At 49.3% G+C, this 16,502-nt stretch overlaps 5 protein-coding genes across 5 annotated transcripts; 1 reads left to right on the top strand and 4 right to left on the bottom strand.

The window, feature by feature from the left end:
* Positions 1 to 535: 535 nt before the first annotated feature.
* Positions 536 to 2,256, bottom strand: PV09_04593 (uncharacterized protein; the record flags this gene model as incomplete). Its single annotated transcript, XM_016357964.1, has 2 exons — positions 536 to 1,577; positions 1,631 to 2,256. The coding sequence occupies 2 exons, from the start codon at positions 2,254 to 2,256 to the stop codon at positions 536 to 538; spliced, it is 1,668 nt and encodes a 555-aa protein (XP_016214166.1).
* Positions 2,257 to 3,421: 1,165 nt separating this feature from the next.
* On the bottom strand, positions 3,422 to 4,104 carry PV09_04592 (uncharacterized protein; the record flags this gene model as incomplete). The annotated part of the gene is made up of 3 exons (XM_016357963.1): positions 3,422 to 3,606; positions 3,672 to 4,040; positions 4,089 to 4,104. The coding sequence occupies 3 exons, from the start codon at positions 4,102 to 4,104 to the stop codon at positions 3,422 to 3,424; spliced, it is 570 nt and encodes a 189-aa protein (XP_016214165.1).
* Positions 4,105 to 7,055: 2,951 nt separating this feature from the next.
* PV09_04591 (uncharacterized protein) lies at positions 7,056 to 8,751 on the bottom strand (the record flags this gene model as incomplete). The annotated part of the gene is made up of 2 exons (XM_016357962.1): positions 7,056 to 8,181; positions 8,246 to 8,751. 2 exons carry the CDS (start codon positions 8,749 to 8,751, stop codon positions 7,056 to 7,058), a joined length of 1,632 nt encoding a protein of 543 aa, XP_016214164.1.
* Positions 8,752 to 10,563: 1,812 nt separating this feature from the next.
* Positions 10,564 to 12,382, top strand: PV09_04590 (uncharacterized protein). The gene is made up of 3 exons (XM_016357961.1): positions 10,564 to 10,786; positions 10,839 to 11,454; positions 11,512 to 12,382. The coding sequence occupies exons 1-3, from the start codon at positions 10,733 to 10,735 to the stop codon at positions 12,261 to 12,263; spliced, it is 1,422 nt and encodes a 473-aa protein (XP_016214163.1). The 5' UTR covers positions 10,564 to 10,732; the 3' UTR covers positions 12,264 to 12,382.
* Positions 12,324 to 16,496, bottom strand: PV09_04589 (uncharacterized protein). Its single transcript, XM_016357960.1, has 2 exons — positions 12,559 to 16,496; positions 12,324 to 12,496 (listed from the first exon to the last, which is right to left on the bottom strand). Exons 1-2 carry the CDS (start codon positions 16,277 to 16,279, stop codon positions 12,393 to 12,395), a joined length of 3,825 nt encoding a protein of 1,274 aa, XP_016214162.1. The 5' UTR covers positions 16,280 to 16,496; the 3' UTR covers positions 12,324 to 12,392.
* Positions 16,497 to 16,502: the final 6 nt, after the last annotated feature.

Below are 16,502 nucleotides of genomic sequence, written 5' to 3'. Positions count from 1 at the left end.
CCGTGCCGCGAGCCTGCGCAATCATCTGCGCAAACTCCACTGTTTCTCCATAAACGAACGGACAACCATGCCGCAACACCAGCCTCGTCATCTCCTTGACATGGACGCCAAACATGACGCGCCTGCCAAGCGGGAGTAATCTCCAACTACTCCCGATCACCGTTATCATGTTGCCCCAATCCATCCAGTTGCAACCTTACTATCATCGCGAAAGACGCCCCACTTCTGCGCAATCGCGAAGATGTTGAACCCGCAAATAGACGTGATCCTTGCCCACCGCCGCCGGCTAGAACATACTGTTGATCCTGGAACACTGCGGATCGAACTGTAGGGGTGCACGCGACGTGGTTCTAGAAGACGTCGCTTCAAATCGGCAACGTCGAATCACAACTCCACCGTCCGCTCAGGCGGCACCTTGTGAGTACGCGTACATGCTACGTCGTTTCGTGGAGTACGTGTGTGACAAATAATAAAGACACTGGCGTGAATAACATCATTGGTTGCTATTATAGCATCATGTGGGGTATCCTTTTTTTCACAAGTCCTGGTCGAAATGTTTTCTTAGAAACGTGTTGCGACTGACCACACCTCTCCACCTTTTCCCGAGACAATACACCGGAATTGCCAACGCTGCAAACGCCATGTTTAGGATTGCCAGCGATCGATATGTAGCATTTGCACCGTTGTTTGCAAACCACCCAGGCACATAATAAGTAGCCAGAAAGCCATGCAAGCTCTTGAACAATGTTGCAGCCACAAATGCTTCACTCGACCGCTTTTGCATCGTGTCCAATATGTATGTCGTGCAAGCTGAAGTCCCAAACGGCATACCAACACTGAAGAGCAAGTTTGCAAGCACAATCTGCCACACAGGCGCGTAACGCTTGTACATAGGCCCCAGTATCAGGAAACCCGAAGTTGAAAGGATGACTGCAGGAATGAGCATGAGTAGCCTGAACTCTGGTTCATATACGCCACCGTTCCGTTTCGACATCCACCTTATCATCCAATCGCTCAAATAGCCGGATACGACAGACGCAATGAAGGCTGCGCCGCTTGCTGGTAAGCTCAGATATGCAAGCTTATTGGGCTCAATATCGTATGGTGGATAGAGTAGCACTTGTGCTGAGATTACGCCACTGATCAGAGAACAGGTAAGTATTACACCATTCATCATCGCACTGAAGAGCACGGATGGGAAGATGAGCAGTGAGAAGGGCTGAAAAAAAGTCTTGATGAAACTTCCGCTCGAAGCTCGTCCATAGTAGACACGAAGATACCATGTCCAGGGACGTTTTGGCTCCGCTGCCGGAGACTCGGGCACTTGGCCGTGCAAATGTTCCTTTGGCGTATAGAAATCAGAACCGACCTTACCCCAGACGAGAGGGTTTTTGACAGCGCTGTCATAAACACGATCGCAGCTTCTGATGAGGTTGGTTTCACTTCTCCCCCGGTGAAAAGTTGTTTCGCGAAGGAGAAAAAGGTTCATGAACAGCAACACCCCCATAACGCCAAAGCTGACGATGTATAGGTACTTGACACCCAAATTTTCTATGATGTTGCCTGAGATAACAGTACTGTCTGCTCGTTAACTACCTGCCTGTTCGGTATAGAGAAAATGAAAGCATACGTAGAGTCCATACCAATAAGTGTAACCACTGAAACGATTGCCATGATTTTCCCTCTTTGATGCACGAAGCTCAGATCCGTGATGACTGGCGCGATGAGCAATTCGGGTGCGGATCCGAAGACACTACTGGCCACGCTCAACGCTCTGTAAAAGGCCAGCGAGTTTGCAAAGTATCCGATGAACATTGTGATCCAGATCACAATCACCGCAACCATGATGGGTAGCCTCTTGCCCCAGATTGCACCGACAGCGGACCAAAAAAACAAGGCAATCGCTCCCGCAGCAATCGAAGGGGCTTGCAATGTACGAACCAGATTTGCATAGCTCACGTCATATTCCTCGGCCAATATGCGTCCTGCCGTCCCTAACATGCCGTGAATTCCTCCGATGGCAGTGACGGTTACGATGAGCGTCATGAGAAGGCTCGCTTTCACAGTGAGCGACCAGTTTAGAGGATCATTGGGTGATGTCGATGGCTGAGGGTGGAGAACTGTGCTGATAGCCTCCTTCGATGTACCTTTGCTGCCCGGATTCTGCTGTTGTTGTTCTACCAAATCAACGCGATCCAGAATTATGGTCCCATATGGAAAGGGTGTCCGCTTGTCATCCAATACTCCCCAGGCCATCCTCGTTGGTTTTCTTTATAGAAGGAGAATCCAGCAAGTAGAACGGGTGAAGCTAAAGAAAGCTGTCAGGCTCTCAGATCAGATCCACGCAATATCGAATTTGATTAGACCATTACAATGAGCATCAATTGCCAATCTGCAAGGCGCTGCATTCAGATCCCATGACAGCAAGTGAAATATATGAAGATCTATTTTCAACACTAGCCATCCAACTTCCAAAGGATGTACGTATACATATCATGCGTCCAAGGAGAAAGCGAAAGCTCGCAAGGGGTCGGGTCGAGCGCAACGAACTCCAATCTAGAGAGGCATACGCAAAGCAACGGCATCGTAACGGCGCCACTTTTCTTAGCCATTGCCATTGGCCAATGGGCTGCTTCTAGGCTTGTCCATGAACACCAAATCTTCGGGACTAAACGTGGCCCTGACCAAGCCGCAAGGAGGTGCACCCAAGTTTGACGTGGTCAAAGGCTGAGTCAGCGCAAATGGTCGTGCGGGATTGGTAGACACTTGCGTTCAGCACCATCTTCATTGGTTTCAGAACGCAGCCTTATTCAATGCGCCAAGAACATGATAGGAGTGCTCCTGTCAGTTCACGAAGACGGCGCACGCGAATAGTTCTTTGAAATCAAAACGCGTGTGACAAGCGAAATTTGGAAATGGAAGTGGACAATTGATGAGCAGCATTGAAATGCATCCAATTGACAAAACGGCATAGCTGGTGCCAGAGCGCCGAAGAAGTGGAGATGCGTTTCTATCGCTAGCTGGATGAGCAGTGGCTTTTTCGCACATCTAGACACTGTTGCGCGCAATCTGCAATAGAGTGGTCCCATGAACATGGTGTCGGGAGTGTTTGGAAGCTTGACAGCAGCCCATCTGTCACTGGCTCGCTCTGAAAACAAGCAAGTGCAAATATTGACGTCGAACGGCCTGTGACAAAAGCCGTGGCTTTACGGAAACGCGTGGCCAGGCGATCAGTCATGTCCACCGGATCCAGCCACCGCAAGAACAAGGTATCGTAGTGAAGACGAGAGCGGCGGTGCTACAGTATGCTTCAAGTACAAATGCCACTTCCAACTTAGCGAGGACAAGGCATTATGATCGAAGAGAATGCCCTACGAACCCCTGAAAGATGTACGCAGATCACGCCATCTACTCGAGCGTTTCAGGCGTAGTAATCGTCGTAATCCTCTTCGTCATCGTCAACTTTTGGTGGTGGCTCTTTCTTTTTCAATAACACCTTCCTGTCCAGAGGACAAGTTGTCCTCAAAGTCAACCAGGTCTGTATGCATTCGAGGTCGAATTTGTGGTCAGGATGACAGGGCAGTCGTACAACGAGTGGATACGGGTCTAAAGACAACAGTCAGCACTGAAGCCGATCTTGGTAGTGGTATGTAAAAGAGCTGGGCTGTTACCGTCGAGAAATTCGTTGGCGCATATCGGGCACTCTTCACCCTTCTTCAGCTTACTTTTAGGTATGCGATCAAGGTCCGCGAAGAAGCTCTCCGGCATGCCCTCAGTTTTCCCTGTTTGCGCAGCTGCATCAAGCTCAGTGATCAACTCTGGGAGCAACTCATTGTCCGGGTGGTCGCTGAGCATAACCTGGTAGACGTCGGCTAACATCCTCATCATGCCAGTGACGTTGCCAGGAGTAGGCTGTGCATGTGTGTTGTGTGTAGGTCCGTCGCCAAAGGTCTCCTTCTTCATTGACCAGAAGGAAGAAAGGTCTGGTCGCCCTCGTCGACGGGGCTTGCTCTCTTCGACCATGTCAACGCCATGCTCGACTGCCCTTTGTTAACAAATGTCGCGCAAGCTGTGCAGAGCTTTCCTACCATCGTAACCGGACATTGCAAAGGATAAGTAGTGGTGGTAATTCAGTGGTCTGTTCAAAATAAATGCACTTTTCAAGGCGTAAAGTATGAGTTTCGCTGTACTTATACGATCGTCCTGTCTAAGGCAGAACAGAATGACGAGTGAAATCGGAGCAGCTAGCAACGCTTGACGCCACTTGCCTAATTAGGGTAGAGGAACACCAGTGGTGGGGTACACTAAACAGACACTGTTCATGCAACACAAAGCAATTTCTTATCACAAAATCCAAAGTCTTTGTTTACAATCAGAACAACTGGCCTTTTAGAAATGGACGCTAGGAAGTTTTGAGCACGTCGCGACATGCGATACTTGCAATCGATTCTAGTTTTCTAATCTTCCCTTGAACGACTGTTAAGATCGACCGGAGTGACATTTACTTGTAGACATTGGACGAGCATCTTGACGTCCAGTAGTCGGTCCATATTTCTCTGATGTTATTTCTGTGGTCCTTTTCAGTCTAGATGCAACAGGTGACGAGCAATCAACGTCAAATTTATCCAGGAGCTGACAAATCAAGGCTGTCTTATTTCATATCACATACAAATACAAGACCACGTTAGTTTTGAGTACATCTATCGCACTGCTGCCTAGCTTGGATCCTCATTTCTAGTTAATTCACTCTGGGAAAGGACGGCCGTTCTCATGCGCGTATTTGTCTGAGACCTACGTCGAATTTCATGTCTCCCGCATTTTCGATAGGTTTGATGAAGACATTGATGATTTAATGGCGGTCATCTTTCTTCTGCCACTATAATGGATATTATTTACATAGAACTCTACGTGTTATGGAGCCAGCGATCTGGAATCTGTGTTCTACAATTTTTTTTTTTTTTTTTCAGAGTTTGGTGAGCATATCATCAATTGGCTTATTGCACTCAGACCTTGACATTGCAATTGTACACAATTTTAATCTATCAAAGTCCCCAGGCATAGAGCAGCATTACAAAACTTTAAATTTGCCTTTTATCTATTTTCCTAGACTCCAAGGCCCTTGACTGCTATGTACCTTCTCTGCAGGTAATTCTCTCATTACAGCTCGGCCGTCAAGCTCATAATTTGTGTAGCTTGCATATATAGGCTCCACAGGATGAAGACCCGAGTGAATTGTTTCCAGAGTTGCCACTGGCTTCTCATTTGGCTGAGTTAGAACAGCTGTCGAGGATTGCTGGCGCATCCTTCCTATGAAAAACCCTGCAAGAATAGCAAAGGTGATTAATGCTAACCCACCCACGACACCTCCTACTATTGGTGCGATGATCGATTTGTTTTGAGAACTGGATTGGACTTGCTGATTGCTAGACCCTTCGATCGAACCGAAGGTTGTGCTGTTTACATCAGTCTGTCCAGAGCTCTGTGTCGCTTCTTTGGTGACTATTTCGACAGAACCTCCAGTAGGCTTTGCAGCGAATTCCAGATTGTCAGTTCCGCCAGAACTTCCCGAAGGTTGAAATGAGCCTACGGCGCTGGCCGGCTGCGATGTTGTGGAGGCTGCGTCCGTCTTCGTAGGTTGGAAAGCTTGACCAACAACTGTTGTGGCAGCGCTTGTTTGCTCCACGATAGCACCGGCTATATTTTTGGTGATGACTTGTGCTGCCGTCGTTTCGCCCTTGCGAGTTTCCGTCAGATAGACGAACCAGCTCCAGTTTTCAGAGAAACATGTGAAGGAATAGAAACTTTCGTCAAAGGTTGCGGTCGCGCAGAACGGCGACTTGCTATCTGAGCTGATTACGTATCAGCTTCCTAACGATTCTAACGAGGCCACCAATTCCGTCTCCTAACAAGTTGATTAAGTAGAATTACACACCAGTGTAGCACGTTCGCTGAGGGTATGTCATTTCCCGTCAATTTCGACGAAGGCACGCACGCCGTGGCATAGTCACAATTAGAGGCAGAATCGCAACACCCAACACCGGAGATTTCTGTATTATACAGACAGGTACTGTGCGCTCCGCACGCCCACGAGAAAGTATAGTCAACAAATCCGCATAGGGCTGGTGGTTGACCATCATTGCGGACCCGCAGGACATTCTCCTCAGGAGAACTTGTAGGAACTGGAGCTCCCTTCAAGGCGGCGTCGACATTTAGAGCCCAGGTTCTTGGTAAGAAGAGAAACTTGAAGATGAGTAAGACAACATGAAAGGCGAACCCAGCACGTCGACAGTTGAACTTCAACATGACTTAATTGGGAATGCTGCCGCAAGCATCTTTTCCAGAGATTCTTTCGGGGCAGATTGAAAACATAAGTGACCATTTTCAGCCTCATACATTCGACAACGCATAAGCCAAAAGTTGATGTTGAACTAAAATTGACCTAAGATATATGGCGTAGTCTAGATCACTTGGCAAGTCGAATAGATGTACAAAGAAGGGAGGGCTCTTCAAAAGGTGTTGTGGGCCAAGAGCAGCCGAGCAATACGAACTCTGCTTAGCTTTTCTCAGTCAAAAATCAGCCATGTCTTCGTATTTCATCTTAAATGAGGAGCTGCACTGATTCGTAAAATCACAACTAAAATGCTCCGGTGAGTACATGGCGCGTCACGGCTGAGACTTCATCGATTTCCTTTAGCTGCATTAAAGGTAACAACTCAATACTTTCAGTTGTCGCTAAGGACAAATGTGCGACAATAGAATAGCTTAGAGCAGAATTATTCTTAAGCAAGCACTTGAGATTATGGGCTAATTAGTTGGATTGTTGGGCTTTATCTATGTGACGCTATGGACTGCGCGCAAGATTGCATGAGGCTTGAACCGCAGACTAAGCTAACGCTCTTTAAATAAATAAAAAAGAAGTACAACCGAGCAGAGCCGGCGAAACCGTATGTAAGGCTGCCTAATTAGATAGATCAGCCTCGTCGAGAGAACGCTGGGTCTCAAGAACAGTTGAAAGTCATGCATTGGGAAATACTATGATTGCTTTCGACAGTCACTCAGATCTCGACTGTGGTGTCGATCTCGATCAAGCTATCATAGCGGGAGCCGATTCCCAGCACGTAGTTTTGCTGAGCCACGCCAGCTTGTTCGACCGAACCATCAGTCTCATTCAGCTCGTTGAAGATACCCCATGCGATTCTTTCAGCACCAAGCCTCGCACCTTCAAGATTGCCTGCACTCGGACCAAGCTGCAACATTGCCAACTTGCCATTTACAAAAAGAGGCATTTCGGCATTCCATCTGAGATCATCGGTCAAAGCCGGATGTCCTCCATGGCTGGGTATTGGATACTTCTCATTCACCGTTCTCAAGATGTCCATTGTCCGTACATCGATACTTAAGCCTGTGGCGAAGATGATGTGATCAAAGTATGGCAACTCTTGACGCGGCTCCGTTATCGCCTTCCATACCATCTTTCTCTCATCGTATTGTCGAGACACAATCTGCGTATGCGTGTACACTTTTAACCTTCCCTCCTGTTCGTATTTTTTAAGTTTCTTTGCGAACCTTGGGGTGATGCTGCCGCCATTCCTTGCTTGTTTTGCCATAGCGAGTCGCTCGTCAAGATCATCTTCGGTCCAAAATGCGGCTCTTTTCCCGTTACGATACCTTCCCATCCACTCGAGATCGATGTCAAAAGGCTTAGTTTTCCAAGGACCTCGCATAAGGAGATAGACTTTGGCAATCCCTTTGCGAAGCAGGCAGTCTGCTGCTTGCGCTGATGTGAGGCCACCGCCAACTACCAGGACATTTGTCTCGTGTCCGAGTTCAACTTTGCGTTTTAAAACATCTGGTATCAGAGCGTTTGCGTTTCCCAAATCTAGCACGTGCGTGCTCTCATGGAAAGGTACAGGAGAGACGGCATCCCCGCCTCCAACAGCTAGAACAACTATTCTCGATAAATATGTCCGTGCCGAAGCTCGAACTATGAACAGTTTCTTTATGGTGGAAGTACCAGGGATAAAGTCATAATCGATGCTCTCAACAGACTCTTTTCGTACGAGATCCTTCAAGCGGTAATGTTCAATGCATTCTTCGCAAAAGCGTTTGAACGCAAGTGAGGCGGGTGCAAAATAGTCTTGTCGGTCGCGCTCGTTAATATCTGAAGGGCACAATTTGGTCCTATGAAGAATAAGGATCTACCACCAAGTACCACCAGTTTTTCCAAGGCCCCAAGTTGGCTTACCGTCTCTGGTGATGGCTTCTCCGCCTTTTCTTCTTCTCGTGCTTGCTGAGTTCTTTACCCACGCAGCCTGCAATCTCCTGAATCCAATCGCTAGAAGATCCTTCACGATGACAAAATGACAGCAGCGCATCTCGATCCTGTGGATGAGTGTGAAAAAACATTGGGCTTCTCAAATATTCAATCTCTAGGCGCTCAAATAATTTGTTCCAGCGTTCCATCCATTGATCACCTGTTGAATCAAGCACGAGTATGGACGGGTCGTTAGGACGGCTGGGGACACAGGACATGCGTCGAACTCGGCCAGTGCGTCGATCCTTTATCGATGTTTGCTGAGCGTTTCTGGCGATCCACGTATACCTTGACTGTTCCTCGTCTGTAAACAATGCAGAAGGGTACTTCTCGCGCAGCCTGGCTGCCGTTGCCAACCCGCAAGGACCTGCACCGATTATCAAAACGTCAACGATAGGGATAGAGGAAAGGTCGTCAAATTTCAGAGACTCTTCCATAATAGTTGACTATTGTTTGATACCCCAAGCGGACCCTTCGTTTTACACGATCTGTTCGACGAGTCTGATATATAGTCACGTACCTTGGTGGCCCATGTAAGAACTACGAGATACCATGGTGGCCATTATGCTATCAAAGCCTAAACATACTGAGCCTGGTGACTACCTCTATGTCGATTAGCCAGCATCTTCTTCACTGCACGTGCATTTTTTGTCCATCGGCTCTTCTTCACTGTCTCAGTTGCACTCGCTTTCCTCTTCTATTGCACCAGCTTGGTCGCATAGTATCCTTTCCGCCGCCTCCAGCCGTGGCTCAATTCCTCGTGTACTTAGAATATATGCCATACTTCCCAAGCGCAGGCTGCACCTCGATTCTGACGTAGGTATGGAGCAGTGCTACCACGGAGGAGCGGCAGTCCTTCGCAACCAAGGGTCCCTATCGAGGGATCATTGTTCGGCATATTGAACCTGCCATGTCTTTTTTCAACTTTGACGTTGGAGATTAGACGCTACGACAGTCTTTCTGCCTGCTACCCATTTGCATCTCGATTCGTTGCGACAGCAGCACCTCGACAGACCTGATGGCTTTGTGATGAGGGGGTGCAAAACTCTGCAGCGACGACGGTGTCCAAGATCAAACACTCCAGGACTTCGGATGTGTTCGGCCGCCAGCTGGGCTTGATATTACACTACGCATGCAAGGAGCTGGAAAACGGAGACGTCAAATAAAGTTTAGAAATCTATGTCTTTGCCGTGTCACACGCGTCAACGCGTCTTACGAGAAGACCGAGTGGCGCGTTACCGGCACTCGTGCCGAGATCGGTCTTCAGCCTCCTGAACATTGTTCAAGTCGCAGTCTCAACCCAGTCTCTTTCTGCCCTTCTTCACACTCAATGTAAACCGCTGTAAACCGCGCTGGCCTTGTCTGTCACGAAGTTGCGTCGCTGGCGAGTTGCCAAAAGCCAGACACGAGAACGCACCGAGTTCTGTCACAGCAGCCGAGAGTCTCCGGTCAAGGTTTTTGGAAAGAGGGCTATTTTCACTGCCCCTTAACGAAATTAACCCCGTGGCGTCTGCGCAAAATCTGGAGAATCCCTGAAGGTGGCGCTTCCGAATGGGAAGTGCTACGAAAGACTAAGACCATTTGCAGAACAAGACGACCAGAACCCGATCCCACAACGTGATGGTTGCGTCCAATGGTCACGCCGTCGTCTGGAAGTGTCGATTCTTGATGGGAAGATAGTGAACTACGTCGAACATCTTACATTTCAGTGCGGCAACAAGGAGTGCAGATGCATCACCAAAGCGAAAGAACAATGTGTTCTCCACTCTGCTGTACGCGGAACCCGGCATGCTCAACCCGCTTGTGGCGTTTGACAAACTCGCGTGGTTGGGCTCTAGCGTTCGAAATCGATGCTCACACGCTGCCGAGACTATTGGATGATGTGTTCCACTTCTCCTATTTTTATGTAGGCAGGATGCTGGCAAAATAAGCCCTCGATCCGTTGAAAAGCTCATGGCAACGTGAAGGCCTAGTGCCAGCATAGTGCATCGGCAGGGCTGGGGCAAAGGCGATCTGATGCTCCTTCATCTCCTTTCGCCAAAGATCTCGTCATGCAGTCATGTTGTTTCGAACGCCATCCAGCGTCCACTACCCAATGTGGCATACACTAGCTCCACCAGGCTGCAAGCGGCCAAGAATACGAGGTTTGTCTCCGCAGGAGCACCGTTCTTACCCTGGTTACCTTATGACTGCATAGGCAAATTCCTTGCTCCAAGTCCCATCGGTTTCTTGTGATCGATTAGAAAACGGGTCGGCCGGCTCTGCTCAGATCTTGACCCGTATGTGTTTGTTTCTCAAACCACCCACATTCATTTGCCGCGTGTCGCATGCTATTGTTTTCAGGTCACTCGTTATACGCAAGTATCCATTTTTGTTCTTTCCAGCGGTTTTCATGCCCGTCGCTGTGGTCTCACAACAATGAGCGATGCCAAGTACCCAAAATCAGCCTCGCGGGACACCAGATGGGTAGAGGTAATGTTGACCACCAAGACACCTGGAAGATCCGACGCTCAATTTACAGTAGGGTCTTCGTGGGATGGCCGCCGTCTTTGTGATGACTTCGCACTTAGCCTTATCATACGCCGACTTCTTAGAGGCTGCTCGCTCGAAGAATCAGCCACCGCGCTGGTACAACATGCCGTTCATTCGAGTCATTTTTGAAGGCTCGCCCTGGGTTTCCGTTTTTCTAGTACTGACTGGTTTCGTCAATGCCTTGAAACCCATCAAGCAGACACGTGCTGGCCATGTGGATGCCGCCCTTTCAGACCTTGCAAGTTCTTGCTTTCGCAGATCTTTACGACTTATGCTGCCGTGTACCATCGCAACGTTCCTTGCTTGGATCCTTGCCGAGACGGGAGGGTTCCAAACAGGCCGAATGGTGATGTCGCACTGGCTAGTTACGACATGTGCTAAGCCAAGCGGTGGTTTGTGGTTAGCCATCGGAACGCTATTTCGAGCCATAATGGACACCTGGTCGTGGAACAACAACGAGATAGAGAGAAACCAATGGGCTATGCTCTACTTTCTCAAAGGCGCGATGGCAGTTTATGTCTTCCTGCTAGCCACCCTGAAAACTAGGGCAACATACAGGATGTATCTTGCAGCCGGATTGGTTGCGTATGGTTGGCGAGGTCTTGATGGTAAATACAATTCCCTGCGCCTAGTCAAATCATAGGATAACTGACATACAACAACAGCATACATATTTATGCCTATATTTACCGGAGTCCTGCTCGCAGAAGCCTCTCAAACAGCCACAGTACACGCATTTATGAGCTCGCGTTCGATACCCCTCCGTATCCTGCCCTACATGGCTCTCCTCTTCGGCTGGTACTGCATGTCCTTTCCCAACCGCTTCCCAAACCGCATGCCGTGGTCTGATAACATGCTCAACTTTGCTTTGAATTCCTTCCCGGAAAACAGTGACATCCACGCGTACTATAACCAGATTGGGGTCACGTTCGTGATAATGGCTATCACCTTCTCGCAAAGCTTGCAGCGTTTCTTCAACCTGCGTCTGTTCCAATGGCTCGGTGCCAGGAGCTTTCCCATCTACCTCGTCCACGGACCGGTGCTGCGAAGTTTCTTGAACTGGGTGCTTTTCGCTGGAGAGAAGGTCCAGTGGGTTGAGGAAGTTGACAAGGAGGGGAAAGTCCTCGGCCTGGTACCCATGTTTGGAATTCCGCCGGGTGCAAAGTTCCTATGGGCTCTGCCGCTGTTCCTGGTGGCGACCCTGGTTTTGGCGGATCTGTGGTACAGGCACGTGGAACCGCCTTGTGCCCAAGCCACCAAGTGGATCGAAGAGAGGATGCGCTCCAATGTGATTCAGTCTGCACGAACCGAGAAACCATCCACGCCAGAGTTGTCACTGAGTGAGGCACATTTTGGTAGCCCGCTAAGCCGAGCAACAACGCCGATGAATGAGGTTGACTTTGTTCTTCCTAGATAATTCTGGAACACTTGTTGATGTTGTAACTGAATAGCATAGCGATGGAGAAGGAAAAAAAAATTCAAAAATGTCTATATTGAGCATTTGATATACACTATCCTTTATCCAGGATCTATTATCTATACATGCTCAGTACTCGTCTGAGTCGTAATCATCATCAGCCAACAATGCTGGGTACCTTCTCGATCGCAGATCAGCTTCGAGACTCGATTCAGACTCCGGATCGACATAACCTGCACGTCAAGTTAGTATCATGTGTGTTCCGCTTTATCAAATACATGAGGACATAACATACCTTGCCCGCCGAAAATGCTCAATGCCACAGGCAGAAATACTAACGCGTGTGTCGCAGCAAACAATACAAGTGCTACCCACACTCTGAAGTAGTAAATCTCGAAAATCTTACTGCGGGTAAAGGCAAGTACTGCCACCCCGAGTAATTTTGTAATAGTGATGCCACTAAAAACGCTTGCGCCAACATTGACTAACGCGGTCCAAGCCCTCGCGTCCTTGCCTCTAAACTTGTTCCTTGAATCCTCCATGACGGTCGTGCTAGGGAAGGAGAATGCGCGTGCAATGTGCGCACAGAATTCAAGACTTATTCCAACGCTGATGATCAGATTAACGAGCGATACAGCATTGAGGCTCACGTTGGCGACAGCCATGGCACCGATGATGTCTATGATCGTCATAGCGACTGTGGCGGTGACGACAAGACCCGTTCGAATCGAGCCTAGGAGCACGGTGGTGAGTATGAATATAACGGCGATTGCAGAACCGAGTAGCGTTGCGGACAGTTTGACGATGGACAGATACTGATCGAAGAAAATGTAAAACTTCGAATATGGGAAAACATCAATGTCGTTCTTCACACTGATATCGTGTGCGATCCTGCGTGCCGAGCGATACGCGGATATGAAATCGTTCTGCGTTCGGAGTGGGGTGTGCGAGGTACGGAAGTTTGATGCAAGGATCGTCGTCCTGTTGTAGTCCACGACCACGGCATCGCCATACGATGCAGAGCCACCGAGTGGACATTCCTCGTCCGTTGGGGAAACAAGCCACATTTTAAGATATTCCACATACTCCTGTCCCTCAGGCATACCGTACAACGAAATGTTGTAGGCCGGGGTACGGTGCTCGAAGCAAGCTTCGTTTCCTTTTACGCAGCATTGATCAAATGCCGGATTCAGCCAGGTAAAGTAGTCATCAACCCAGCTTGCTGTTGCATCTGCAATGTAGGATACCTCAGCGCGCTTTCGTTCGTTTTCAAGGGTGTTTGCCAACGACGACGGGCGACATGAAAGAAATCTGCCGCAAAGTTCTTGTTGATGCTGTCGCTGGGTAACATTGAGCTCACGCGTGACGAAATAAACTGGCGGTCCCACACCGAAGTACTGGTCGAGATCGTTGAAGTAATCGATAAGGTAGGAGTCACTCGGTATGGCGATGCGCTGATCAAGCCCCAGTTTGACTTCTGGGAGAAGAGCTAGACCAGCAGTGAACAACCCAAGAAAGATGGTTATGATGACAACCTTGGCTTTCTTTCCTAGTAGTGCCGGTGCGTATTTCTTTCGGATGAAGCGTTGAAGACTCCCTTCCTCGTCCTGTCCGTACATATATGCGTCTGAACCCATCAGTGGATCGGAGTTGATCACCTTGATGCAAGGTACACAATCTGCTCTGCCGCCTTCCACACGTTTCTGATTTAGGGCTAGCACCGATACGAACATAGTGACCTGCAAGAGCGCGTTGATGAACACAGCACCGGCCGCATAAGCTGCAAAATTTCTCACCGCGGGCATTCCCACTGCTGCGCCTAAAGCAAATGCTACGGTCTCAGTTGTGGCAGAGAGTAGAATGCTCGGGCCCATTCTTCCCAGTGCTCGCGCCATTCTCTCCGCCACCGACCCATCGGGATGACTAACGTTGACGCGTTCGAACTCGTGCACTATGAGAAAAATGTTGTCGACACCAACGGCAAGAACCAAGAATGGGATTACCTCGGCGATGATGAGTGTAACCTTGATGCCAGCAGCAGAGAAGAGTCCTACAGACGCCGAGACAGACATGAGAACAATGATGATACCCACGATACCAAGCATAAACTTGCTTTGAACCAAAGCACTTGCTGGGTTACCGAGGATAGTGCGAGCAGCGAGCGTCGTGGAGCCTAGCGCGAGCGATGCGTAGAGAAACATGATGATATAGCTGACAACAACAATTTTCGCGTCCGTGTTTGTGGATTTGTTGAGCTCCTGTTCCAAGCTGATTTCCGTGTTGAATGAGAGCCGCAGTCCTCTCTCAGCAGCTTCTCGCTGCACGTCAATCAGAGTCATCTTTAGCTCTTCCTCGAACGCCATTGCCCTGGCCAGCTCCTCTGTGCCTTCCGCATGATTTTTCACGACCCACGTGATCACCAAGGCCTTCGCGTCGAGGATGTTTTCTTTGTAGCCACCAAAGAGCATCTTTGGATCCAGCGGCTGTCCTGAAGGAGCTAAACACTCCGGTGGATTGTTGGCGCAGCCGAGCAGATAGTCTTGCCAGCCACTGGGGGTCAATGGCTGATGCATGCCGTCAAAGTAACCTGTGAAAGACTGGACGACGCACGCATCGCCAGTGGGCTTATAACATACTTCATCCAAAGTGATTCCACCTGGAGCGCGCAAGCGATTGACTCGTGCTTCAACATCAAACCACCACTTGAGATTGTCGTACGTCATGACGGAAGGCGAGGATGATCTCTGATCACCAACTAAGAAGACCTGTTCCGCCCTGAAAAATGGTCCAAAGTTGTTGTCAAAGAACGCTTTCTCTTTGGCAGCGTCGGAGTCCGGCGAAACCCATAATCTGACCGGGTCTGTCTCGACAGCAAATCTGAGCCAGCCTAAGCTGAGTAACGCGACTATGATTATGCTCGTGACAATGGTAATTGCAGGAAAACTCGCACATGCAAAGCCAAGACGGCTAAAAGCGCCATCGCAAAGCTCGTTCAGCCAGTAATGCTTCTGCGGACGATCCATCATGCCTGCGTTGTAGACCACGTCTCCTTCATCTTCATCATCGCTCGGAGCAGTATCTTGTAGCAGCCGTAGTCGTTCGTTCTTTGTTTGCGAGTGTTTCTGGTATGCGACGTGTCCTGACACAGCGGCGACGAGCAGGAGCAGGAAGATGGAGTAGATCAGGATGATCGAAAAGGACAAGCAGGGCAAGGCTCCGACGTGACAATACTGCTCCTCTTTCACCTCCGGAAGCTCTTCACAGGTTCCAGGGCAGTCCACACAAGCACACCTGTACTTAGGATCCTCACTGTTGCATGGGTGCGCTTTCTTGTCCATAGATACCATGCCCGGAAAGTCCTCCTCGTTTGGCTCTGGAAAATTCATCTGAAACGGACTACCACCGAACCGTTTCTGTCCCAGGAACTTCAAAAAGTCAGTGTAGTTTTTTGCCCCGCCTCCCATCAAGTCCATAGCCCTGCTGTTCGTCGGTCCAAACTTGACCTCCTTACAGCTGTCGTAGAAACCGCTGCCAAAGCTATCGGATACCAGATAATCCAACTCTGTGACGAGGAAAGAGTTGCCCTTGGGTTTCGTCTGCGTAACATTGACAAACATAGATTGGTCCGGCGAACAGGTGAAGGTGCAGAACAAATTAACAAAGTTCTCCCTACATGCCGGGCATGTAGAAATAAGTTGATCCACCCTCTTAAGGTTCGACTGCAGTGCGTCAAGCTGTGATTCTTCGCAGCATACGTCGCCTTCTGACCACGCGCCTCCACAGATGTCTACGAGCTTCTTTCTCAGCTGATCGTCCGGTGCGCTGGCCTTGCCGTTGTCCGGGCATGGCAACTGTGGGCCGAAAAAGGAGTCGCTACCGCATTGCCCACGCAGCGCACATCGCCCGGCTTCATGTTTCTGCGGAAGGCCCGTATCGTCGGCAAGAAGCGGGAACGAGAAGAAGCCGAGGACGAGGAGGACAAGAGTCGAGCCATATGAGGAGTGGCGAGACCTCATGACCGAGCGGGTATGACGCAACGCTGTAAGCGCTGGGCGTTGTGGTTCTTGTAATAAGGCGGCACTGACGATGACCAAAAGACTGGATGTTGAAACACTCCCGAAGGAAGAAGTGATGTACCTGGCAGAAGAGGTCGGGGATCGACGAAGATGGAGTTGTGTTGCTTTCGGTTCCTGCCGAGCATGGGCTTTTCAGGACAAAGCAGCGACAAGCAGCAGCAGC

The sequence above is a fragment of the Verruconis gallopava genome (assembly GCF_000836295.1).
Source record: "Verruconis gallopava strain CBS 43764 unplaced genomic scaffold supercont1.13, whole genome shotgun sequence".
Classification (NCBI taxonomy): Eukaryota; Fungi; Ascomycota; class Dothideomycetes; order Venturiales; family Sympoventuriaceae; genus Verruconis; species Verruconis gallopava.
The sequence above is the reverse complement of the archived record's forward strand: the minus strand, read 5'-3'. Positions and strand labels throughout refer to the sequence as shown.

Coding starts and splice junctions, on each gene's coding strand:
- PV09_04590 (XM_016357961.1), top strand. CDS start 10,733: ATGAGCGATGCCAAGTACCCAAAATCAGCCTCGCGGGACACCAGATGG. Junction 10,787..10,838: donor GGGACACCAGATGGGTAGAG/GTAATGTTGACC, acceptor AATTTACAGTAG/GGTCTTCGTGGGATGGCCGC. Junction 11,455..11,511: donor TGGTTGGCGAGGTCTTGATG/GTAAATACAATT, acceptor ATACAACAACAG/CATACATATTTATGCCTATA.
- PV09_04589 (XM_016357960.1), bottom strand. CDS start 16,279: ATGAGGTCTCGCCACTCCTCATATGGCTCGACTCTTGTCCTCCTCGTC. Junction 12,497..12,558: donor GAGCATTTTCGGCGGGCAAG/GTATGTTATGTC, acceptor CTTGACGTGCAG/GTTATGTCGATCCGGAGTCT.